Source organism: Oculina patagonica, chromosome 10 (genome assembly GCF_052425735.1).
Source record: "Oculina patagonica isolate OP01 chromosome 10, crgOcupat, whole genome shotgun sequence".
Lineage (NCBI taxonomy): Eukaryota > Metazoa > Cnidaria > Anthozoa > Scleractinia > Oculinidae > Oculina > Oculina patagonica.
The window spans coordinates 16,214,403-16,235,824 of record NC_135767.1 but is presented as its reverse complement, the minus strand read 5'-3'; the positions used below and the strand labels follow the sequence as shown (position 1 = coordinate 16,235,824).

Here is a 21,422-nt window from a genome sequence, read left to right as displayed (position 1 = left end):
TAGTACAGCTGTATTGATCGATTTTCAGTCGGATTGTTTACGGTGGCGTACAAGTTGCTCAAAGTTAGAAGGTATCGTCACTCAAAAATTATAAATTGATTTCTGCTTTCCGATAAAAATTCTACCTCGACAAATGTTTTGAAAATCTTGAAAGAAACTCTGCTTGTCGGGTGTTATCCTATACACCATATATCTGGTATCTGAGCAACATAATTATTATACTCGAGGTGCATCTTTACAACACTTAAATCCCGGTTTCTCCAGAATAAATACAATAAAAGTTTGCCCCACTGTTATTGGATGCTATTTTTGGAATGACCTTCCTCTATTTATATGTAACATTCCCACTAGAAAACTTTTTAAAAAAAAAATAAAGAAAAAACACTTTACCAGTTTTATTTTGCTCAGTACTAATTCATGATTCTTTCTCTCCTATGTTTAGTTTACTTTTTTTATCCCTATCTATTTTGTAATTAAATCAAGGGCATCAAAATAGTTATCTATATTTTGCCCTCTTTCATTTCTTTTTCTTTATTTGTTTGTTTTGAACTTAATAATTGTATATAAGAATGGAAAAAATTATGAAAAACATGAAATAAAAAATGTTAAACCTATTTCTCTGAAAAACAGTTTCTCGAGTTTAACAAATTAATAATTTCTGGGTTGATTCCCAGCAGAATTCTGTTAAACAGTGCAAAAAAAGAAACTGAATGAAATGCGTTGTTTGGTCGTCTACGTATTGCACAACCGATTGAGATAATTAATTTGACCATTTTCAATCAAAGAATCTCTTTTTTTTAATGACGGCAAATAGTATTTTGTTTTTGCAAAAAATGACAGACAAACAAAGCAGTTTAAATCGTAAATGGAGTCTGAGAATCGGTGAAGTTTACTGAAGTGGCGTGAAAATTATAGCAGAGCTCCTAAGCGTAGCACCATAACTATGAAAGAAGGAACAATATCAAAATATGTTTTCATGGTCAACATGGATAGCGGCATGGTTCGCGGGTGCGTACGGCGTACATACGGAGTCGCGCAACATGGCGGCCATAGTTTGATGGTAGAAGGAGTGAAGCAAGACGGCCGTATAAAGGCGGCCAAATAAAGGCGGCCTTTAAAATTTAAAGAGGTTTGAAAAGAAAAACAAGAAGCAATGAAACAAAATGTGGCTGAAAATTACGTGTAGAAAGTAATCGACCGCAAAAAAAGCGGACATTGAGAGCCATAATCGATCGATGACTTTCGTGTCTATCTGTAAAGCCAGCATCGTACATGAAGGAGCATTCGAAAGCTAAATCGGGTTAATATAATAAACAAACCATTTTATTGCTACGGGTAAAAAAAAAAAAAAAAAAAAAAAATCCTCTGGGATTTGAACTCACGACCTGCCGATCCGCAGACTGGCACCTTACCGATTGAGCTAATCCGACAGACTCTGTAACGTACGTTGAATATATCCCATATTAATGTAATAGATATTGTGGAGTCTACTAAACTGCTGCGAAACTATAACAGGATCGCGAAACTATTTTCTATTGCTAGAAAGCAAATAATTTACTGTAATCTAAAGTAATTTTTCGTGCCATGAGTAATGATTTTGCCCCGCTTTAAGATTATTATTTTTGTCGTACTGCTGACATTCAGTTTAACCGTGAGCTATTTAAATTTGTCTTGCACCTATAAACCGCCATAAACATTAGTACTTTGGCCGCTTATTCACTAGAATGAAAACATTGTAAGCTCCAGTGAAAATTAAATAAAGGGGGAGCTCCGCTTTTAGGCTTGCCTAAATCTATATATTAGCGAAATGCACAAATGACGACAAACTACAAACGGAAAACCATAGGGAGCCCAAGCTAAAGTTATCATTTCGAGTGAAGTAGTAAACACGAATAAACCGCAATTAAAAGGTACCTTTCTTCTTTATTGTTGTCCACCTGGTCTATCTGTAGTAGCATAGTCACAGCGTAGTCTAGCGATTGTGTCATCCACCGTATAAAAAATCATCAGTGACGAATGATCCTTTTTAAATAATGACAAGGGTGCACTCGAGCAACCATGGCTGATTCAACAACTACGCAAAATTTCGCCCCCCAAAATCCCCCCTCGCTTTAAAACTTCGCTCAAACTTACTGAAAACAATACCTCTTCTTGTCCGTGTCCTTAAGTTTAAACAGCAAGCTGACTACTCTAAGAAAAAGACGTAAAAATATCACGCCATTTGGCAAAATACCGATCGTCCGAACCTCGTACCCACCAGGGGTGACAGAGCCTGCAATAATCAGCGGTTATCCTAACTGTGCGCGCTATGATTAGTCGACGGTTGCCACGGAAATGGGAAAGAATTATCTCGTCGGGGGAAGGGAACGAAGCGGTTAAGCGTCTACAAAAGACACTTGACCCGGGTACGAGAGGTAGAGGTGTTTTTTAAATGTTGCTCGAAAAACCGATAGTAGAGAATTTGAAGTCATGTTACGTGACGAGTTTTAAATGCTGAATAATCCGAAAGTTGAAGCATCTTCTGAACTCCCTCGGAAATCTTCGTCAAATTTTGTTAATCTTCGGCAAAGATCGAAAAATGCTCGGAAGCGATCGTATGGCCTTCAAACAACACTAGGACAATCTTCAAAAACCTTCGGTCTAGAAAGGGAGAAACGTTGCTGGAAAGATGTGCTCAAAAGTTGCTGAGCACAATCAGACAGGCCTACCCGGAATACTAAAACGCATCGATTAGAACAATACGAGCAGGGCAAGTTTGATGGTAACGATCTGACTCGTTCCCAGTTATCTCATGTCTTTGTCGTCCTACAATGTTTTGAAAATAGACCACGGCGGACGAGTCCGAACACAAAGATTAATAGCCATTCCTAATTAATTAACTTACTTTTACAGACTGGAACAGTTTTGTCCCAGTATCCTCTAACGTGGCCAGGCTTGTGAAGACAGGTGAGGTTCTCAGCTCCGAGCAAGTTGTATCCATCATTACAGCTCATTCTACATGTGTAACCATAGCTGTTATCACAGTCGCCCACTAGAAAGCCGTTCAGCGGAGGGAGCAATTTTTGGCATCTTAAAACTATGGAACAAAACAGAAAACACGACAAACCTATTCAGACCGGGCTTTTTTTGGACCTTCTAAGACCGGGAGGGGGGGGGGGGGGGGGGGGCTATAAAAGCCCCCCTATGTAACTTCCAGAATATCTAGGTAATCACAATGATTACCAATCATAGGATGTATAGTATGTCAGAACATCTATTTTTAAGTATACGTCACGTGGGATGGCGACGTCACATCACGTGACACTAACATCATGATGTCAAAACAGCCGTCATCTTGGATCCGCCATCTTCGATTTCAAAATTTTTCAAAACGCTAGAAAACCACCCAAAATTATTGCAAAGTACTCAAAATCAATAAAACTGTGCTTAAAACCCGTAAAGCGGTGAAAATAATTGTTGCAATTTATAAGCGTTCAAAGTCAGTGCGGGCCTCAAAAGCCCCCCGCCCCGGTCTTAATAGGGTTTACGCTTGGTCTTGGCAGTTGCAAACAAACAAACAACTGTAGAAAAAAAACCTACCCTCGATTGTAACGTCAAATTTGCAGACTTTGTAATTTCCTGCTTCATCACTGGCGTTGTAAACAATTTCATGTTTCCCTTTGTAGTATATGTTCTTTACACCACTGAACGCCATATTCGAAACGAAGCCAGAGTTGTCAGTGGCCACAACGGAAGGCCACTTTACCGTTGTATAGTTCTTGGACTTGTCTGCGTACTGTTTAATATCACTAGGGCAAGTCACACCGAACGAAGGGCTTTCAACGTCTGCAGATATCAATAAGACATCAAAGAAGCTGACTAAGACAGAAAGGGTTTAACAACGGGTTTATTTTGGTAGGTTAACATTTTACGTCCTGAAATTCTGGCCAGAATACAAAAAGAACGTCAATTCGTGGGTAGCAAATAAAAAGAAAGAAAAGGTCAATTACGTAATGTAGAGCAGTTTTCAATTGAGCGACGTAAAACCAAAACCAAAGTAATTACTCCGGCCAATCACAAAGTACACAGACAATCCAGTGAGCCAATCAAAACTCGAAGCAAATACATGTAGCCGGTACGAAGCGCGGGAAAACAAGTGCGCGAGAGTCACGATTGGTTTTGGTTTTAGTTCTGATTGGTTGAGAAAGTGGCGCGAGATATTTAAGCCAATCACTAAGCGTAGCAATGCAAAACCAAAGCAAACACAAACTACTTTCGACACTCAAGTGAAAACCGCTCTATAACAGCGCGAATTGTTTTTGCCATACTCCATCGCAATGATTTCATATGAAAGACGAAATTCCCTTTAGCTTATTAAAGAACTAAAATGTATCGTAAATTATAACTTTTGGTCGTACAAGAGGAGGGGGGGGGGGGAGGAGGGGGGGATGCCATCCCTCGTAAGGTTTTTCCTAAATATTTAAAAAGGGGATTTACTCTACAATGCTGAAACTTTCAGTAGCTGTTCATTTATTCCTTGCAGAAATTTTGATATGTCAACCAAGTGTCCATGATATTTGACGTTGCCAATATACAAAACGATAGAATGCTTATAACAAAATATGAACAAAATATGGAAATGATTGTAACACTTTAAGAGCTGGGGAGCAGAGACTCGGCTTCATACGTGGGTTTAGTTTGTTGTTGGTTCTCGTCTTTGCTCCGAGGGTTTTTCCTCGGGTTCTCCGGTTTTCCTCCCTCCACAAAAACCAACACTTCCAAATAAAATAAATATATTAATTCCAATTCGATCGGGAATAAACGGCCCTACAAGCTTATAGCTTTAATCATCACCGGTCTAAAAAAAGGTAAGTTATTTATTTATTTATTTTTATTTACCTACCTTTACAGATAACCGTGGTGTTCGTTGACCACCGTCCGTTACTTAGGCAAGTCGCTATTGGCTCTCCATGTAATCTGTAGCCTTTGTGGCATGAGAAATGACACGTAGTGTCGTATTCCGGAGTGGCTTTGCAAGAATGCGGTGTCATGTTACCCTTCATTGGAGCTTGTAGCGATTTGCAGTGGACAACTTCAAAAAGGAAAAGCAATACGAAAAATGATAAATATGCTAACGGCGTTGTTTGTTCGAAATTATCATAACTTGTTTACTTAGGCACTGCCATGAATCTTCAGATTGGTTTTAATACCTAAAGCATTTCAGACCCCAAAAATTCTATGTTGATCTTTACTTTCAACAGCATCTCAGTTGATCTTTCAGCTGTGTCACATCACTTCAAATAAATAAGGCTTTAACTCGGCCGTAATACACGTTTGTTAAATTTATTCATCCGTATTATTTGTTTATGTTCCCGTGAACTACACACACACGAAAGTTCATTTAAAAATTGCACATGTGCAGTAACGTCACAACATGGCGAGGATGTTCAAAATGGCGGACGTTCAATATCGAAAAATAACCACCGTATTTTACCATTTTTGTCAATTCTGGTAGGAAAATGTTTCTTTTTTGCTGTTTTTCTATTTGTGTTTTGTACAAATCTATGTAATTGCTGTGATTTACAGTGATCGGATAGGGCTCGGGGTCGAGCCCCGCACTGCACTAACACTCAGGTCTTTTAATAACCTAGGAGAATATGCTGCTTCTGCTATGACATCTGCATATCGTTAGATATTCTACAATCCCGGCCAAAAGGGTTGAGACACTTTGCTAATTTTCACCAATTTTGGTACTGCAGCTCATGTTTGTCAATCCCCGCTCCCCTATTTCAAAGTTGTCAAAGTTGTCAATGTTGTCGTGTTATGAAAACAAAGCCTGGTGAATTGCAAACCCCGTAAAACAACATTGAGTTGGGGGAGAGGGGGATAACATGTTTTTAACAAGCTTACCAGTCAAGACGTTCGCGAAAATCTGTGAAATGCGTTTGTCTCAACAGGTTTCGTCCGGGATTGTAGTCTTCCCTTATAAGGAACATCAACCGTAGGACCGTACCCTGAATCTTTAATGTCATGGTCAGCGGGGGTACGTTAAAGAACCCACACATAATATTGTAGTATGTAGGTCGCTTCTTTCGACTTGCACAAGGCATGTAATTTCCAGAAAAGCTATTGCTTTGGATCTTCCAGTAAACCTTAATTGTTGTCACAATTTTCAAGCATGAATAGCCGATTTAAGAGGAGATTGCCGAGGAAAATCTTCGAAAGAAAATTCTCTCGCTTGCTTTCCTTGCGTGTTTCATTTAACTCATGAAGTGAAGTGAACACCGCGCGACAATTTTCCCGCCTCCTCATACTATTACTTCGTGTACATCAAAATGAAATATCCAGTAGGTTTTAATCAAACAAATATTCCATTCGCCCTTGTTGTATACGAGTGGTTATAGCCGACGAGACGCAAAGAAGTCGAGAAAAGCTTACGAAAAACAATAAAACATAAATTTTTCTTATTTTCTATGCAACGCTTTCGAGTGGTATACTATGGAATATCCCACGAGTCACTTGTATTTTCTCGTTATACACACGAGCCTTTAGGCGAGTGTGTAGTTTTTTAGCCAATCAGAGCGCGTGCAGACTCCTATCTATATTATAATTTCAAATATTTAATTTTATTTCAGATTTCCGTTAATAATTTAAAATAACCAAAAAACACAAAGAGAGAAATAAAAAAAATATTGTTTAATAAACTGTATCAAATGTTGGTGGATTAAAGATTGTGCAGACAAAGAAATCGCGTGCGAATGATGAACCGTATTGGTGACAGCTTTTTAACACTCGGACGTACAAGAGGGGGGGGGGGGTGGATGCCACCCCCCCCCATAAGGTTTTTCCCAAATTTTGAAAAAGCGATTTACTCTACAATGCTGAAACTTTCAGTAGCTGTTCATTCATCCTTTGCGGAAATTTTAATATGTCAACCATGTCTCCATGGTATTTGACGTTGCCATGACAACGTCATAAATACAAGCAGGTCTTGACAAAAATTTAATTTTTTTCTTGATTTTTTTCCAGTTTTTTAAACAGAAGTGCAAAATTTGTTTATTTCTTCATTCCATAAGCATTCTGGCTTCATTTTGCATCAATTTCCGTTATTTTGTAACCTTCTAAGAAAATGTTGAAATCCAAGATGGCGAATCCAAGATGGCGGCCCTTATGACGTCATGTGACGTCACAGCCAATTAAAATTATGTCATCTTGTAGAGTAAGCTAAGGGCTTTCTTCTCAGTGCAAAATATTTTCGCTACGCCATAATATAACGAAAACTCCGGGGAGGGGTTCCATCCAACCCTCCCCCCCCCCCCCCCTTGTACGATGGTGGGGGTATGAGTTTGCTTGTACGTCCGAGGGTTAACATATGAAATTTGGATCGCGATTGGTGCAATTTTAGGATCGATCCGATTAAGGGAAGACTGCTTAAATGCTGACGGAGGGCAAATCAATATGTTCCCAAAAGACGAAGGACTTCATTTAAGTTTGTGAGGTAAAAATCGCACATTAATGGATCATTACCTTGGCAGTATGGTTCTTCTCCAGACCAGGTGCCATTCGCTTGACAGTTTCGCTCAGTTGATCCATTTACCAGCCGGTAGCCAAGATGGCAGTATAAAAGACATTTGTCGCCGAAAACGTTATGCATGAGATTGCCACCACAACCGGACTGTACACTGTGAGGAGGAGGGACAAGACGAGCACACTTGACCACTGCAAGGACCGTTTACAACAAACGTCATTACATACCTATCATACTTATTATTTATAAGTGTTGTCCAATAGGAGAATGTAATAACAAGCTAAATCATGCTTTTCTGAGATATTCGTTCGAGAGACGGTACAGCGGCCCTTACATACTACATTGCAAAATTCCTTACAAAATTCGTTAATATTTATTCGGTAGGCTCGAAACAATTAAAAAATATACCGTGGGATTAAGTGAATGATAACATTACGTCGACTCTTCACGAGTCTAGTGGTCCTCTTACTGCCTAAGCTCATTCTTCCTGGATAGGATGTAAGTCCGTCGCAGGTTGCCCCCCTAGTATTTTGTTAGTTCTCTCTGACGATCTCTCTGGTACCCATTTAATCTCATACAGTTATTTCAGTTAACGTTGTCCGGATCAAAGCTTAAAGACAAGACTGAAAGGCAGTATGGGTAGAAGAAGAGAGTAACTGCACGTGCTGAATAATAAATTATATAGTGTCATGACAAACGCGAATTTGCGCGTTTTCTTTTTCTTCAACCATGAGAAACAAGGTGCTTTTAGCCACACTGAATTAAAGAAGAATTTTCAAAACTTACAGCCAAGCGACAGTGAAAGTAAAGCTACAGAAAGGCTTCCTGAAATGAAAAACAAACTTGTAAATTCTTCACGTGCAAAATACAAATTTGTGCATTTAATGAAGCATATATGTAAATTTGCGGTAAATACCCAAAATGCCATACGGTCTTGCCTTTTAGGTTTTAGCTTTGACCCGACAACGTTTATTGAAATAGCTGTATACAAGATGGAGAGGAACACTGTAAGAGTTAAGTGCCTTGCCCAAGAGCATAACACAGTTGACCGGATGAGGTTTGAACACCGACGGTTCAGCGTCCAACGTGTTACCTTCCTCAATAACATTGCCCACTGGATACAACAAAAGTTTTGTTACGAAAACCTCTTCATTTATCAAGCAAACTCTTTTCCCCTAAATAACACTGAAGTCAAGAATATTTTACTCTTGAAAAGAAAACCCAAGTTATAGTTCCAGCAGTTTCCTCGTGGCTTTCGGAGTAACAGTTTTCTTTTTGCAATATATATATTTTTTTCATGCGGAGACCTAGCTAGTAGCACTCAGATAAAGGTTTTTTGTTCATCCTTAAATAATAAATGGGATATGTAAATAGCGTCCTATAACATTATAATTTTACGCACATTCACATTTTGTCTCATTTCCTGTCCAGAAGCCAACGGATGAAGTTGAATTCTTCTCACAAACTCTGCGTAAAGAGCCTGCCATTGTGTGTCCATCGTGACAGGCGAATGAACATTCTGATCCATATTGATTTCCTTTGTTACACTGCAAGGTGCCTCCGGCTGGAGCATATAGCTTAGGCAGGCAACGAACAACTGAAAGAAAACCATAAAAGCAAAATAATTATATTTAACAATTATTCGCTGAAGGCGAAGTGATTATTGTTGAACAATCCCGGAGACGAAGTCGAGGTGATTATTCAACAATAATCACCGAGCCTGAGGCGAATAATTGTTTTAGTATAATTTTCAGAGGGGAATATCAAGAACTGCAAAATGACAAAAGAAAACACGAAAACGACAAACACAAATGCTCGCTTGCATACGTGTAAACCAGTTTAATTCATCGTTTAAAATCGTAGTTTGCACTCAAGTTTAATTTAAGCAATAAAACGGAACAAAACCAACACTACGAATAAGAAAGATAAGTGGTACCTTTGCTTAATCGTTGGTGACTTCTGAGCAATTGTGTGAATCCTCTCGAAATGACAAGCACCGGTGAGAAGAGAACAAAATAATGTTTTGTCCGTCGATCTGACTGAGTTTCTAATGGCTGCGTGCGATCTTCAAAACCGCCATGTTTACGATCAATTCTAACGCCCTGAAAACCATCACTTGAAAATATTTTCGGTCCAAAATCCTTAGAGGTTAATTTGCAAATTTCCCTAAGTTTTAAATATCCAGGACTTGAAGGGATTTCTTTTAAAAGAGAAAAAAAAATCATTCAGCAAATGCCACCATGTTCACTACCCTGGATGGCAAAGGTGGCATGGCTTAGTAGCCAAACCTTCAGATGCTATATTCACCGCCTAGGGCGGTGAATATTTCATCATAATCCTAGCTGTCGACCAATCAGAATTGAATTCACCCCAGGAAATTATACAAATGCAAAATATAAAATGTAACCATGTTCAGCACGAGACTAAGCGCCCTTAAGGTCGCGGGGACACCTTAGGTTTATCATTATGCATTTTTTTAAAGCTTATACACAAAGAGCAAAGACTGACATCAATAACTTTTAGAGATATTTACGACTGGATAAAAATATTAGCGCGTGCACGTAATTTCACGTGTTCGCGTGTGGCACGGATGTGAACAATACGCCACTTAAAGAACCCACACTTAAAGAGCCCATACGCCACTTAAAAGTGGCGTATGAGCTCTGAAAATTATCCCTGTTTCTTTTGATTTCTAAAAAAAAGAAAAATGTTAGAACTCTTAAGGAGGAATTTTAACCAATTAACAACAGCAACACTAAAGCTTTATACGTTTATATAGATTGTAGGAAGTCCATGGGCTAATTTTCATACAGATTTGAATATTTCTGCAACTGCGAGTAATCACAATAATATTCATAAACAATCGTGTTCTTTTTGAAAATGCATTGTTCTCACTACTAAAGCGTGGAATATAATAATCATCAGAGAATTCAGTGCAAATACATAACTTCATGACCTACCACTGAAGAGAGGTAAACTAGGAATACTGTAGTGTGTCATAACAGAAGCGGAATTTTAAAAAAGCGCTTTTAGAAAGATGTAGAAGGAATAAAATTTCAATTTGCTCATTTAGAGCATCATGACTTGCTAAGATCACAGTATGCTGTCCTCTAATCTATCCGCAAACTCTGCCACAAAATCATGTTTTACCAATTTGTCACTTCAGAGGATATACCACCGCCGTTAAGTACAATCTACCCAATAAAAGATGACATTCATAATCTTTCATCATTTCGTTATGTAAAATGTGAGCTTAATCGCACACATAACAACCGAAATATAACCGGTTGAAAAGATGCAGGGCAAGCAAATTTTCACCTCATAAATTTATTTATGCCAAGTGTCCCCCGAGACCTTAAGGCCAACTCTTATACACTGAGATAACATAAAGAAGTCATCAGCTTGTTTTAGCATGTTTTCACGAAAATCGCGGATGATTTACTGCGACATTCTTGCACAGAATTCCTAATATAACGTTAATAATCAATTGTTGTTACATGTTTTGTTGTAATGTTCGACTTAGTCATATCATAATCGTAAATAATTTACCAAAGGTTTTGAACCTGGATTTGAAAATAATGCCACAAACTGAGACGACTTGTTTAACATTTTAAAGCAACATAACGGTATTTAAAAAAGAGACCCTCTCAATCATCTGTTAAACCTGTTTAATATTTTCTTTACGTGCGTTTTGTTAAAATAATGATTTTAAAGTGAACACAAAGGAATGGAATAGGGAAACCCCCGGTGACGGTGGCAGTGTCATAGTATTAATTTTGGACAATCACCTATAACGTAGATCTTAAATTTGCATTCGCCAATGTTCCCTGCTTTGTCAGAGGCCAAGTATCGGATGTTGTGTTCCCCTGCAGGAAATACTTCTCCAGGTTGTTTTCCAGAGTGAGTTTTGTTCGGGATGATGCCAGAGTTGTCTGTAACATTTGGAGGAGACCACGTAACTTGTGCCGAGGTTATACCTCTGTCAGCAGTGGCTACGATATTTGATGGACAGTTTGAGAAGACCGGCGCAGAGACGTCTGTAAACAAAATAAATAAATAAATAAATAATAAAAAAATACGTCACATAAAAATGACAATCTGTTTCTGTTTGTAGTTTCGGCCAACAAAAATGTACCCTTTCCCAGCCCATTTTTAAGTGATGACGTCATCGCTTATTGCCATCGCACGACGGGTTCTTTTATTCTGTTAAGCCTGGTTTTTACTATCGACGCAAACACAAGTGCAAGCACAAGCGCAAGGATAACTGCTCTTATTTCACCGTGAAAACGGCTTCGACGAAAGCACAAGCGCATTGCATTTTGACTCCTGTGCTTGTGCTTGCGGTAAGCACAAGCTCGAGGGTCAAAATTTGTCCTTTTTGCGTGATTACGCTTGTGCTTGCGTCGCAAGTGAAAACCAGACTTTATTATGTTAGCGCAATCGAACAGAAATCAAGTTTAAATTAACAAGAAATACTCCCGTGCAGTTAGAATGGAACACTTCAATGTATAAACGAAAGAGACTAAATTTTGTATGATGGGATCTATTAGGTTTAGTAGACATAAATTTCTAATTCTTAGAAAATACAGGGCCGCTGTGAGCAAGAGACCGTTTGACTTTTCTCGCAGCTTAAAACCTAGCTCCCGCGTATCGTATGTCGTTTATCGGAAGTCACGCTATAATATTACGCAATCTTTGTTGAGACAACAACTAAAATCTTAAAATAAAATAAAATGTAAATTAAAATATTACTGTTGTACAATTTAGCAAATCTACGAAGAAAATGTATTTTTAACTTTGCATCCTTGGCCTGTGAATTCATATCCACCGTATTTATTTGAATTCCAACAGATCCTAACTATGCTATTTATACAATCACTAGCATTGCTTCTTAGGAAAGTGATAAATGATCATCGCAGTGAATTTCCAATTTAAGCAATTGCAATAAAGAAGCCTGAAAAAAAATTCAGGGCTTCGGGATCCCGTTGAAGCCCCGTTTTTTTTTTTTTTTTTTTTTCAGGCTTCTTTATTTCAATTGCTTAAATTGGAAATTCACTGCGATGATCATTTATCACTTTCATATACGTCCGCAGTTCATATATGAATCATTTCATATACATTACACCATTGCTTCTTAGGATTAAAAAATGTTAGCTGCAGTTGGATAACAGTCTTTATCACGCACAAGGCGTCAGCTACTTTTATTTACGTTAAGTTTTTGACAAATTTCCTAAACAATTATGTAAAACCCCTTGTGAAACGCCATTGCTTCTGCAGGTATTGCATGTAATTTATTTCTATCGCTATCAAATAGCCATTTACAAATTATATAACGGGAAAAAATTCACTTAAAACAATATTTTAAAAAGGTCAGGCGAGCATTGAGCGGCAGCAGTTAAAAATATGATTTACTTTCATTTAAGTGCATAAGTAGTAATATTTAAGTAATAATAATAATAATAATGATGATGATGATGATGATGATGATGATGATAATGATGATAACATATACATTAATGTATTGATTTACAAAAGCATAGCTAAAAAAATTGACGTAGCCCCATGGTTCCGGTACAATGTTGTTGTTGTTGTTGTTTATTAGGGAGCTTTCAATCAGGGCTACAATCTTCAATTCAACGTAAATTACTCTATTATTCGTACTTTCGGCCCAAAAAACTCTAATGGAATAATTTATTCCACTGATTTAATTAAATCGTTTACAAAAGAAAATGTTTTCAGAGTGGAAAGTTTCCTAAATTCTTGTTCAGGACAAAGTCAATAATGGCAATTCAAATTGTTTTCCTTTAAAACAAAACAATTAAAAAAACATTTTCTTGCGATGGAAAGCGAACAACACAAACAAACCTTTGCAAGACGGATTTTGCAATGGAGCCCACGTCTTGAATTGATTACAGGTCTTCAGTCCAGGCCCATGGTGTTGATATCCGCTCTTACATGAGAATCTGCACTCCGATGCGTAATGAATGACAGCGCTTGTATTGGTACAGAATGGTGGGCTGATGTCCAGTCCTTCTGACTGAATAGTCAGTGGGGGACATGTGATAGCTACGAGTCAACCATAAGTGTGAGATGGTACATATTATAGAATGAAACTTCACGTTGATGTGAGTCTACTCAAATGATCTGAGTCTACTCAATCTTATAGAAAAATATATTTCTCAAGCTGGCAGATCGATAAACAACATTTGAAATACTTCGAAAAGGTGCAGTAGAAAAGTGTAGTAGAATTCAGTGTACCTAACCTTGTGCTCACCGTATGTACAATAACTATGAAAAGATGCTTTGAAATTACGCACTACTGACCCCAAACGCAGGAGCGAAGTCGAGGTTACAATTTAGGGGAATAAAAGAAAAGATAATTTAAATTATATTGCTTGCGATCAGTGGAGTGTAATTTAAAACAAGCCTATTCGACAAGGAAGGTAAACTATGGTGTCAGTATAAATTTTCTTTTATCCAGTAAAAGTGCATTCCCAATGGGAGGACAAATGGGAGGACGACTGTTTTTTTTTTTTTCTTGACACTTTTCCAACGGAACATTCTACAAAAGTTTAAATAAACACTGTTTATAACTTGCAGTCGCGTTTCTTGTTAGGTTTAATAAATTGTTGTCACCTCGGCACTGTAGCTGAGTTCCAGTCCATTGTCTAGTTTCTAGACACGTTCTTTTCTGCGATCCACCCACAACTTCGTATCCCAGCATGCAACGGAAGAAGCAAGAAGTGCTGTAGGTGGAGTTCGGATCACTGCAGCCATATCCTGATTTTATCGCGTGATCAGGAGTATCCAAAGTAGGGCAGTGAATAACTAAAGTGAATGAAAATGTTTTTCTTTGTTTGAAACTGTTCTTTTGCAACCATACATACATCAACTAAAGAGTTGTTTTTTTAAGCAGTCTTCCCTCAGGATAGAATAATATAATAAAACCTTTATTTATACACTATCAGTGTTAAAGCAAAACATGCTTGTGGAGTCATGTGTTTACAAGCTAACTTAGTAACATAACCGTAATGATTCTATTTAGCGCCCGGGGCGCTTATTTACTTTTGGCACCTCAGGGGAGGGCGCTTATTCGAGACAGGGCGCTTATTCGGGACAGGGCGCTTATTTAATTTTTCGAGAAACAACCAAATGTTCAAAACAAACTTTAATAAATATTAGCAAATTGTTGAACATTCAGACACTTTTAAAATAATTGTTTATTTAAGCGGTAAATATATACATGTACGATACGGTAAATGTTCATGCGTTTATCTATTCGACTTCGCTTATTAGAATAGGGGTACTTATAAGAATGGGGGCACTTATTAGAATGGGGACGCTTGTTGGCATAGGGGCGCTTATTTACAAAAACACATATAAAGGGGGGTGCGCTTATTTGGAATGGGGCGCTTATTTGGAAGGGGGCGCTTATTGAAAGGAGGGCGCTAAATCGAATCATTACGGTATTACTAACTACCTAACCAACAATATTACAATATAATAAATTGAAATAATATAATAAATTAAATCATGAATTTGAATTTAAGATCTTACATATTTTTTTGGAACTGATTGAATTTATAAACCGTTAAAGTCGATTTCCTTAATTAAGGGATCCATTTTCTTCTTTCTACAAAAGTGCTTAAGATTATGAGTGTCACTAAGATTGTCTGAAACATAATTCTACAACAGTGCCTCTGTACTAGATTAAATTCTTCAAAAAGTACGTAGAGAATCGTTGGACTACAGCCTTTTGAATCAGTCTAAAAATTGTCTCAAGTTATTGCATCTTTTTAGTTAAATATTTCTTACCATGCATGTTATGACAAACAAAAAATAAAAGCAAGGAATTTACCAAAATCTTCATTAGGTAATTGGTGGCAGGCGATATTCCTTTAAAACAATGCTCAAATGTGTCTTAGGTCAATTCTTTTGATGCCCTGAACGTTATGTTTTTCAAAGTGTTTTTCTCTTGCTGATAATAATTATCCTCTACTTTATCAGGCCAAATTTTGACACATGACAAAAATACCAGGTGTCAATTTTAAAATCGATCCGTCTAAGGAATCTTTAAGACTGGTAGACAGCAAATTCAAAAAAGTAAAAATAAAAAAAGTTGGTTTTGGTCCTCCCTCGGGCAAGCGAACTCTGCACTCCTCTATCTCGAGATGCGTTGTCTCAAACAAAAAGGGATCTCTCCATGAATATTTGATTGACGTGAAAGACGAAATATGAGTAGTTGAGACACGAGGATTACATAAATTAATATATTTTCTTACCCTCGCAAGAAGTCGAGTTTCCCGTCCAGTTCGTCACATTTGTTCCTGCTTTCTTGTCACATTTTCTCTCAACGGATCCCTTCAATTCATATCCTTTGTTACACGCCAAGCGACAGACACTTCCGTACACATTTCCACAGGCATCATTCTCCAACCTCCCGTTGGCAGGTGCGAGTAGTGGGGAACATCGTAGGACTAAAAGTAAAATGAGCCCAAATGAATGATGGCAATAATAATGACGGTGATAAAATTAAGCTATGACAGGAGCTGGTGATATAACTTAATAAGAAAAACGCGACGTAGTAAAAAAGGAACCTTTTATCGTCCATACAAATGGTATTGCTGAAGACAGTATTTTGTGGCAATCGATTTTGGCGCGTTTTGTACACCTGCTTAAAAAAGGCATTGCGTAGAGGCTGAGCCAGTCCCAATTCGTGCATTAGAAAATTAAAATCTCTAAAACTCGAGGGAAAAAAGATAGAGTTTCCATTTTTTTTAGGGGTGAAAGGTAACATAGCCTTCTTTTTAATCTGACTCCTGTCATCGCCATGTGCACGTAAAAACGAAAAGATACTGGAGAAAGTATGTAACTAAAGATGCCTCTTCGTCATAACGCTTTTAATAATGCGAAAAAATACATCACTATATTCGTGGGGGTTCATAAGAGGAAAAAATCAGTACTTAAACTACACAAGCGTATTTAAAAGGCAACAAATGAAACGGTTAATAGTCCAGAATAATGCCCACTTTTGGAAACGCGCAAAACACAAGCGTGACGTAACAACACTAATTTATTTACATGGCGATTGGCACAGTCAAGTCTTCCCGAGTGGACTCCACCTGAATTTTGTATTTGCCTTTTTTTCAAGTTTTCCCGGGGTGCATTTCCTGCCTATTGGTAACACAACACAAAGAAAGCATTGAAGAAACGTTATGCGTGACATAGTTGAAATTTATGGCGGATTGTGCGCGGAGGCGAAGATTTACTTTCGATGCATATGTTTGTTTTGGTTGTCAATTGGATAGTTTCATCAGCTTCAATATAGCATATCTCTTGTGAATTTTTTTTTTTCTGAGTCTTGAAAAAAGTCAGAGACGTTCTATAGTCCTTCTAGTTGCTTATATAAATATATCCGGAGTCGCCATCGTGACGCATTTTAAGACATATCAGGATGCAAGCTTTGTTTTCTTTCTGGTTTCTTTGGATCGGACGCGTTAATGTATTAAAAGATCGCTAGCTATCTGGCGAAATCAACCAAGGCAGCACTCGCTAGAAGCAAAGGCAATTGTTTTCTCAATTTGCTTTAGTTTCGCGATTAGTTGACATAAGCAGAGGTCAGTCGTTACAAATTACAGTGAACGTATTAGATCAAATAGCGTACCGTGACGCTTACGTCACGCAGCCTCAAGCACAGAGGATTATATTATCTGCCTGTGATTATATGAATTTCGAAAAGTGGCTTGTTTTTGCTTTATTCGACATCAGCCGCTAGCACTCTGACTACGATTTCAGTTCACCCGAGGTGCTATTCTCTGCGAACACATAAAACATCGCCTTAACAATTAAACTAGTGCCAAGACCTGGTTCTCTGACTCAGACTGGATTCTTACTGGATGTCACTTTAACTTCAAAAAGAAGCAAACCCCCTAAGCAATCTGTACGGCTTCTATCTCCGTGCTTTCTCGAAGTTTAGTATTCCAGTTCAAAGCTCATGCGCGAATGAGATAAGGTGAGATGACTTAGGAACACCAATTTTGTTTCAGGAAGCCTCAGAATGTTTTCCATTAAAAGGGAACCGACTGAACATCTTAATGGGTCGAAGTCACTCGCTAACTCTTCCAAGATCGGCAATCAACAAAGCATAAAAAAATCGAGAGCTTTCCGAACCACTTTAATAAGTCATTTCACGGCCTCCATGAAAAGCAAACTTTTCTTTTGTTATTTTGAATTTGTTGTTATTAAATTTTTGTAGTTAGCAAGATAGGTAGATAGTCCAGTAACTTAATTGACTGATGGAAAAACCGTGAATAAATAAAGTCATCTTATCTTATCTTATCTTATCTTCTGAAATGGCAAATCCCCCCCCCCCCCCCGCCCCCCACCCCCCACCGAGAGAAGAAATAAAGGATGTAAGGTAACAGATAGAACACAACCATGCATTACCTCGAACGATAACTTGGAACTGGCACATTTTAGTGTTTCGTGATGGATCTGTAGCAGTGTATATCACTTTGTTGCTCCCCTCAGGAAACACGTGTGGAGATGTTATGTCGGGGGACACAGTAACATTAGCTTGTTCATTGTCTGTAGCTTTAACTGGTCCCCAGCTTACTGTGGCCGACGTTTTTCCTTCCTCCGCGAGCAGACTTTGTGAGTTTGGACAGGTTTCACCAAATGAAGGTGCTTCCACGTCTTTAAAGATAAATAAAATAAGGATACGTAAGTAAGTGAGTTGCGTTAGTAAGTTAGTAAAGTATTAAAGAGATGCAATACGTGTGTTGACGTTACTTGTGGGGAAACAATAACAGTAGTTTGGTCATTAACTGTTGCTGTGACTGGCACCCAGGTCACTGTGGCTGACGTTTTCCTTTTTTGATCGTCGGTATAACCACTTTGTGCAGTTAGATAAGTTTCACAAATTGAAGGCACTTCCTACGTCTTTAGGAAACAGGAAAAAAAACTGAAAGCTAAGCGAGTTCTTTAGGTTAAGTTATTTGATTAGTAAAGCACCACGTTAGTCATTTAGGTTAAAAGGTTAACAAATTGTATTATTATTGTGAATTAAGCTTACCTTGACAGTGAAAGACACCATGTGTCCAACGCCCATTGTCACACGTGTTTGAGTTTGGCCCAATACGTGCGTAGCCTGGACTGCATTCATAGGAACAGTTTTGACCGTGAAGTGGTTTCTTTTTACAAATCTCAGGAGCGATGTTTGCGTTGTCTGGTGCATTTAAAGGTGGACATGGGCGAACTGCAAATGCAAAACTTGCTGAGCTTAGATAATTCAATTTTATACATCTCAATTGTGCTTATATCGAGTTAAAAAAGAATGATTTTTTTAAATAAAAGGCATACAGCTATTTCAATTAACGTTGTCAGATCAAAGCTTAAAGCTTTAAGACACGACCGAATGGTGGTCTTGGTATTCACTGGAACTTTGCAAATTGGCCTATACGAAGTGTACAAGTTTGTGTTTTTGCACGTGAAGAATTCATGAATTTGTTTTCCTCTCAGGAGGCCTTTTCTATAGTTTTTTTTTTTCACTGTCAGGTAGTTGTAAGTATTGAAAAGTCTTCTAAAATTTACTGTGGCTAAAAGTACCTTGTTTTCACGTGTCTGCAGAGAAAGAAAACGTGGAAATTCGCGTTTGTAATGTAGTTATATTTCATTTCTAATTAGCATGAGCAGTTGCTCTCTTCTTCAACCCATACCGTTCGGTCTTGTCTTTAAACTTTGGTCGGACAACGTTAATTGAAATCAGTAGAACCCCGATATAACGATCTTCGATATAACGATATTCCCGATATAACGATGAATATTCTATGTCCCGGCAAATGTTACAGTAAGATGTATGGGACAGAACCCCGATATAACGATCTTCGATATAACGATATTCCCGATATAACGATGAGAATTTAGCGAACCGAACGTAAAATCTTCCCCGATATAATGATATTAACAGAACACAGTCAAAATTTAAGTAAAACCCTGATTTTAATACAATAACTTTACTGTTATCGAGTAATCTCTAACGTTTTTGACAACAGCTTTGTATGATGATATACAATTTTGATACTGTGTTTTAAGCCTCATTATCCAGTAAAGAAGTACATCGAAGTACATGTTAGCTTGACCCCGATATAACGATATTTTTGGTTATTTTACGGCCATATCGTTATATCAGGAGTTTCGATATAACGATACCCCGATATAACGATATAGTTTTACTGCTCCCTTGGCATATCGTTATATCAGGGTTCCACTGTATCTGAATACGGTGAAACCCCGTTAATACGGTCACCAACGGGCCATGAAAATGTGGCTGTATTAACGGGGTAGGGTCAAATTTCACGACTGCTGTCTTAAACCGTAAAACGAGGGGCAAGTGTAGCGCGTTTCTCAAAGTCATACATGTATGCACTATAGCACTTATGGCAAACAAAAGTGACGCTGAGAGTTCTTCTTTTTCGTGTGCGAAGTATGATTCAAATTAAGAGTGAAATCAAAGTTCGTCATGTATCAGGGGATATCAAACGTAAAAAGATTCCTGGGAGATCGAGATTGGGGAAATCCTGGAGTTACAGGACGAGCTAAAAAATCTTTAGAATAGAAATTCAATTGCTGTTATTAGATTATATGAGTAGATTGCCACATAACACGGGCACAACGGAAGGGGATTGTTCGCCATTTCCTAACAAAGACTGGAAGCAAAGCAGATGTTACAGTTGTTGAAAAGCTGTAAACCAAGGCTTCGTTTATAGATAGCTTATGTGGCAGCAGAATATTGCGATATAGTTTTTTTGTCAAGCGAGCTTTCTAGGTGCACTTAACGTTGCTTGGAATTACATTCTCATGAAAATGAAGGGGAACGATTCGCGAACTATTGGATGAGCGCCTACATAATCACAATTCACAAGAAAATTTTGTCAAAGTCAGCGAGTCAAGGCCTACCCGTTAATTGTTGTTGTTCTTGCTTTTCTTTTTTGCCCGTCGCATTTCAGCACACGCTTTCATTTTAATTGACGAGAAAATGATCGCCTTGAGCGATCGGCGTGATCGTTTTGTGCATATTTCTTTTTGACCAGAACTGGTGTCCTGGGGAATTCTACTAAATCCATTAAAAGTAGATGATTGGCATATGGAGTGGTTTTATGCGAAACATTTCTATTAAATAGGCCATTGCCATTTCAAGGTTGTGTTTTGCCTCTCTGGTCGAACGAGTTTTCGTTTGAAACAATTCGATGAAAATAAGCTTCACTTAAATGTTCATTTTCATGCAAATCGAATCCATTTTCATATGAAATGTTTTGTACGAAGGTAGCTCTGAAACAGAAGCAAAAGGCGACTCGGAAATTTCCCATTAAAATGCAACAAAGGTTTTGAAAGTTCAACTGAACTAAGAAAGTCTTTCGATCGTAACCTCCATTAAATAGATCGTTTATATGCCAATTAAGAACGTATATCTTATTAACAGCAACTAATGTTTTATGTCAATCCAAACATTTTGGTGTCAGTCTGAGGAGGAATTGTTGTGTTTTGAAATTTTATTTGTTGTCATCTTATACTTTATATGGCCATCGTATCGTGCAGTAGGACCTATTATTTTATGTAAAGATTTCCTTACCTTGACAGTTTGCAGTTGCTATAGGGTTCCAGCTACCATTACTGCCACAGACAGAGCTTGAATTCCCGACTATTTCAAAGCCATGATTGCACGTGACCACGCACGTAGTCCCAGAATCCACCTGGGGTTTACCACGACAAGGTGAAGACAGCTGTCTGTTGCTTGGAGTTGGCCAATCATTTGTTTTACAGGTGATTTCTACAATTGATATAAAAGTAGAGAGTTTGCCATGCATTTCAAGCGCACCTAATGCTATATATTTACATGTTGAAAACAACAGCGGAA

The 21,422-nt window shown here is 38.0% G+C and overlaps 1 protein-coding gene across 1 annotated transcript in view; it reads right to left on the bottom strand.

Moving 5' to 3' along the window:
* The window catches only part of LOC144628958 (uncharacterized), a 74,003-nt gene that overhangs the window by 31,850 nt on the left and 20,731 nt on the right, over positions 1–21,422 (bottom strand). Inside the window, exons 5-16 of the mRNA XM_078487083.1 lie at positions 21,138–21,335; positions 18,582–18,764; positions 17,954–18,202; positions 15,790–15,984; positions 14,144–14,335; positions 13,373–13,573; positions 11,296–11,544; positions 8,910–9,104; positions 7,507–7,698; positions 4,883–5,071; positions 3,580–3,825; positions 2,885–3,076 (exon numbers count right to left, since the gene is read on the bottom strand). Coding sequence (XP_078343209.1) covers positions 2,885–3,076; positions 3,580–3,825; positions 4,883–5,071; positions 7,507–7,698; positions 8,910–9,104; positions 11,296–11,544; positions 13,373–13,573; positions 14,144–14,335; positions 15,790–15,984; positions 17,954–18,202; positions 18,582–18,764; positions 21,138–21,335 — 2,481 coding nt within the window. The remainder of the gene's footprint in view (positions 1–2,884; positions 3,077–3,579; positions 3,826–4,882; positions 5,072–7,506; positions 7,699–8,909; positions 9,105–11,295; positions 11,545–13,372; positions 13,574–14,143; positions 14,336–15,789; positions 15,985–17,953; positions 18,203–18,581; positions 18,765–21,137; positions 21,336–21,422) is intronic.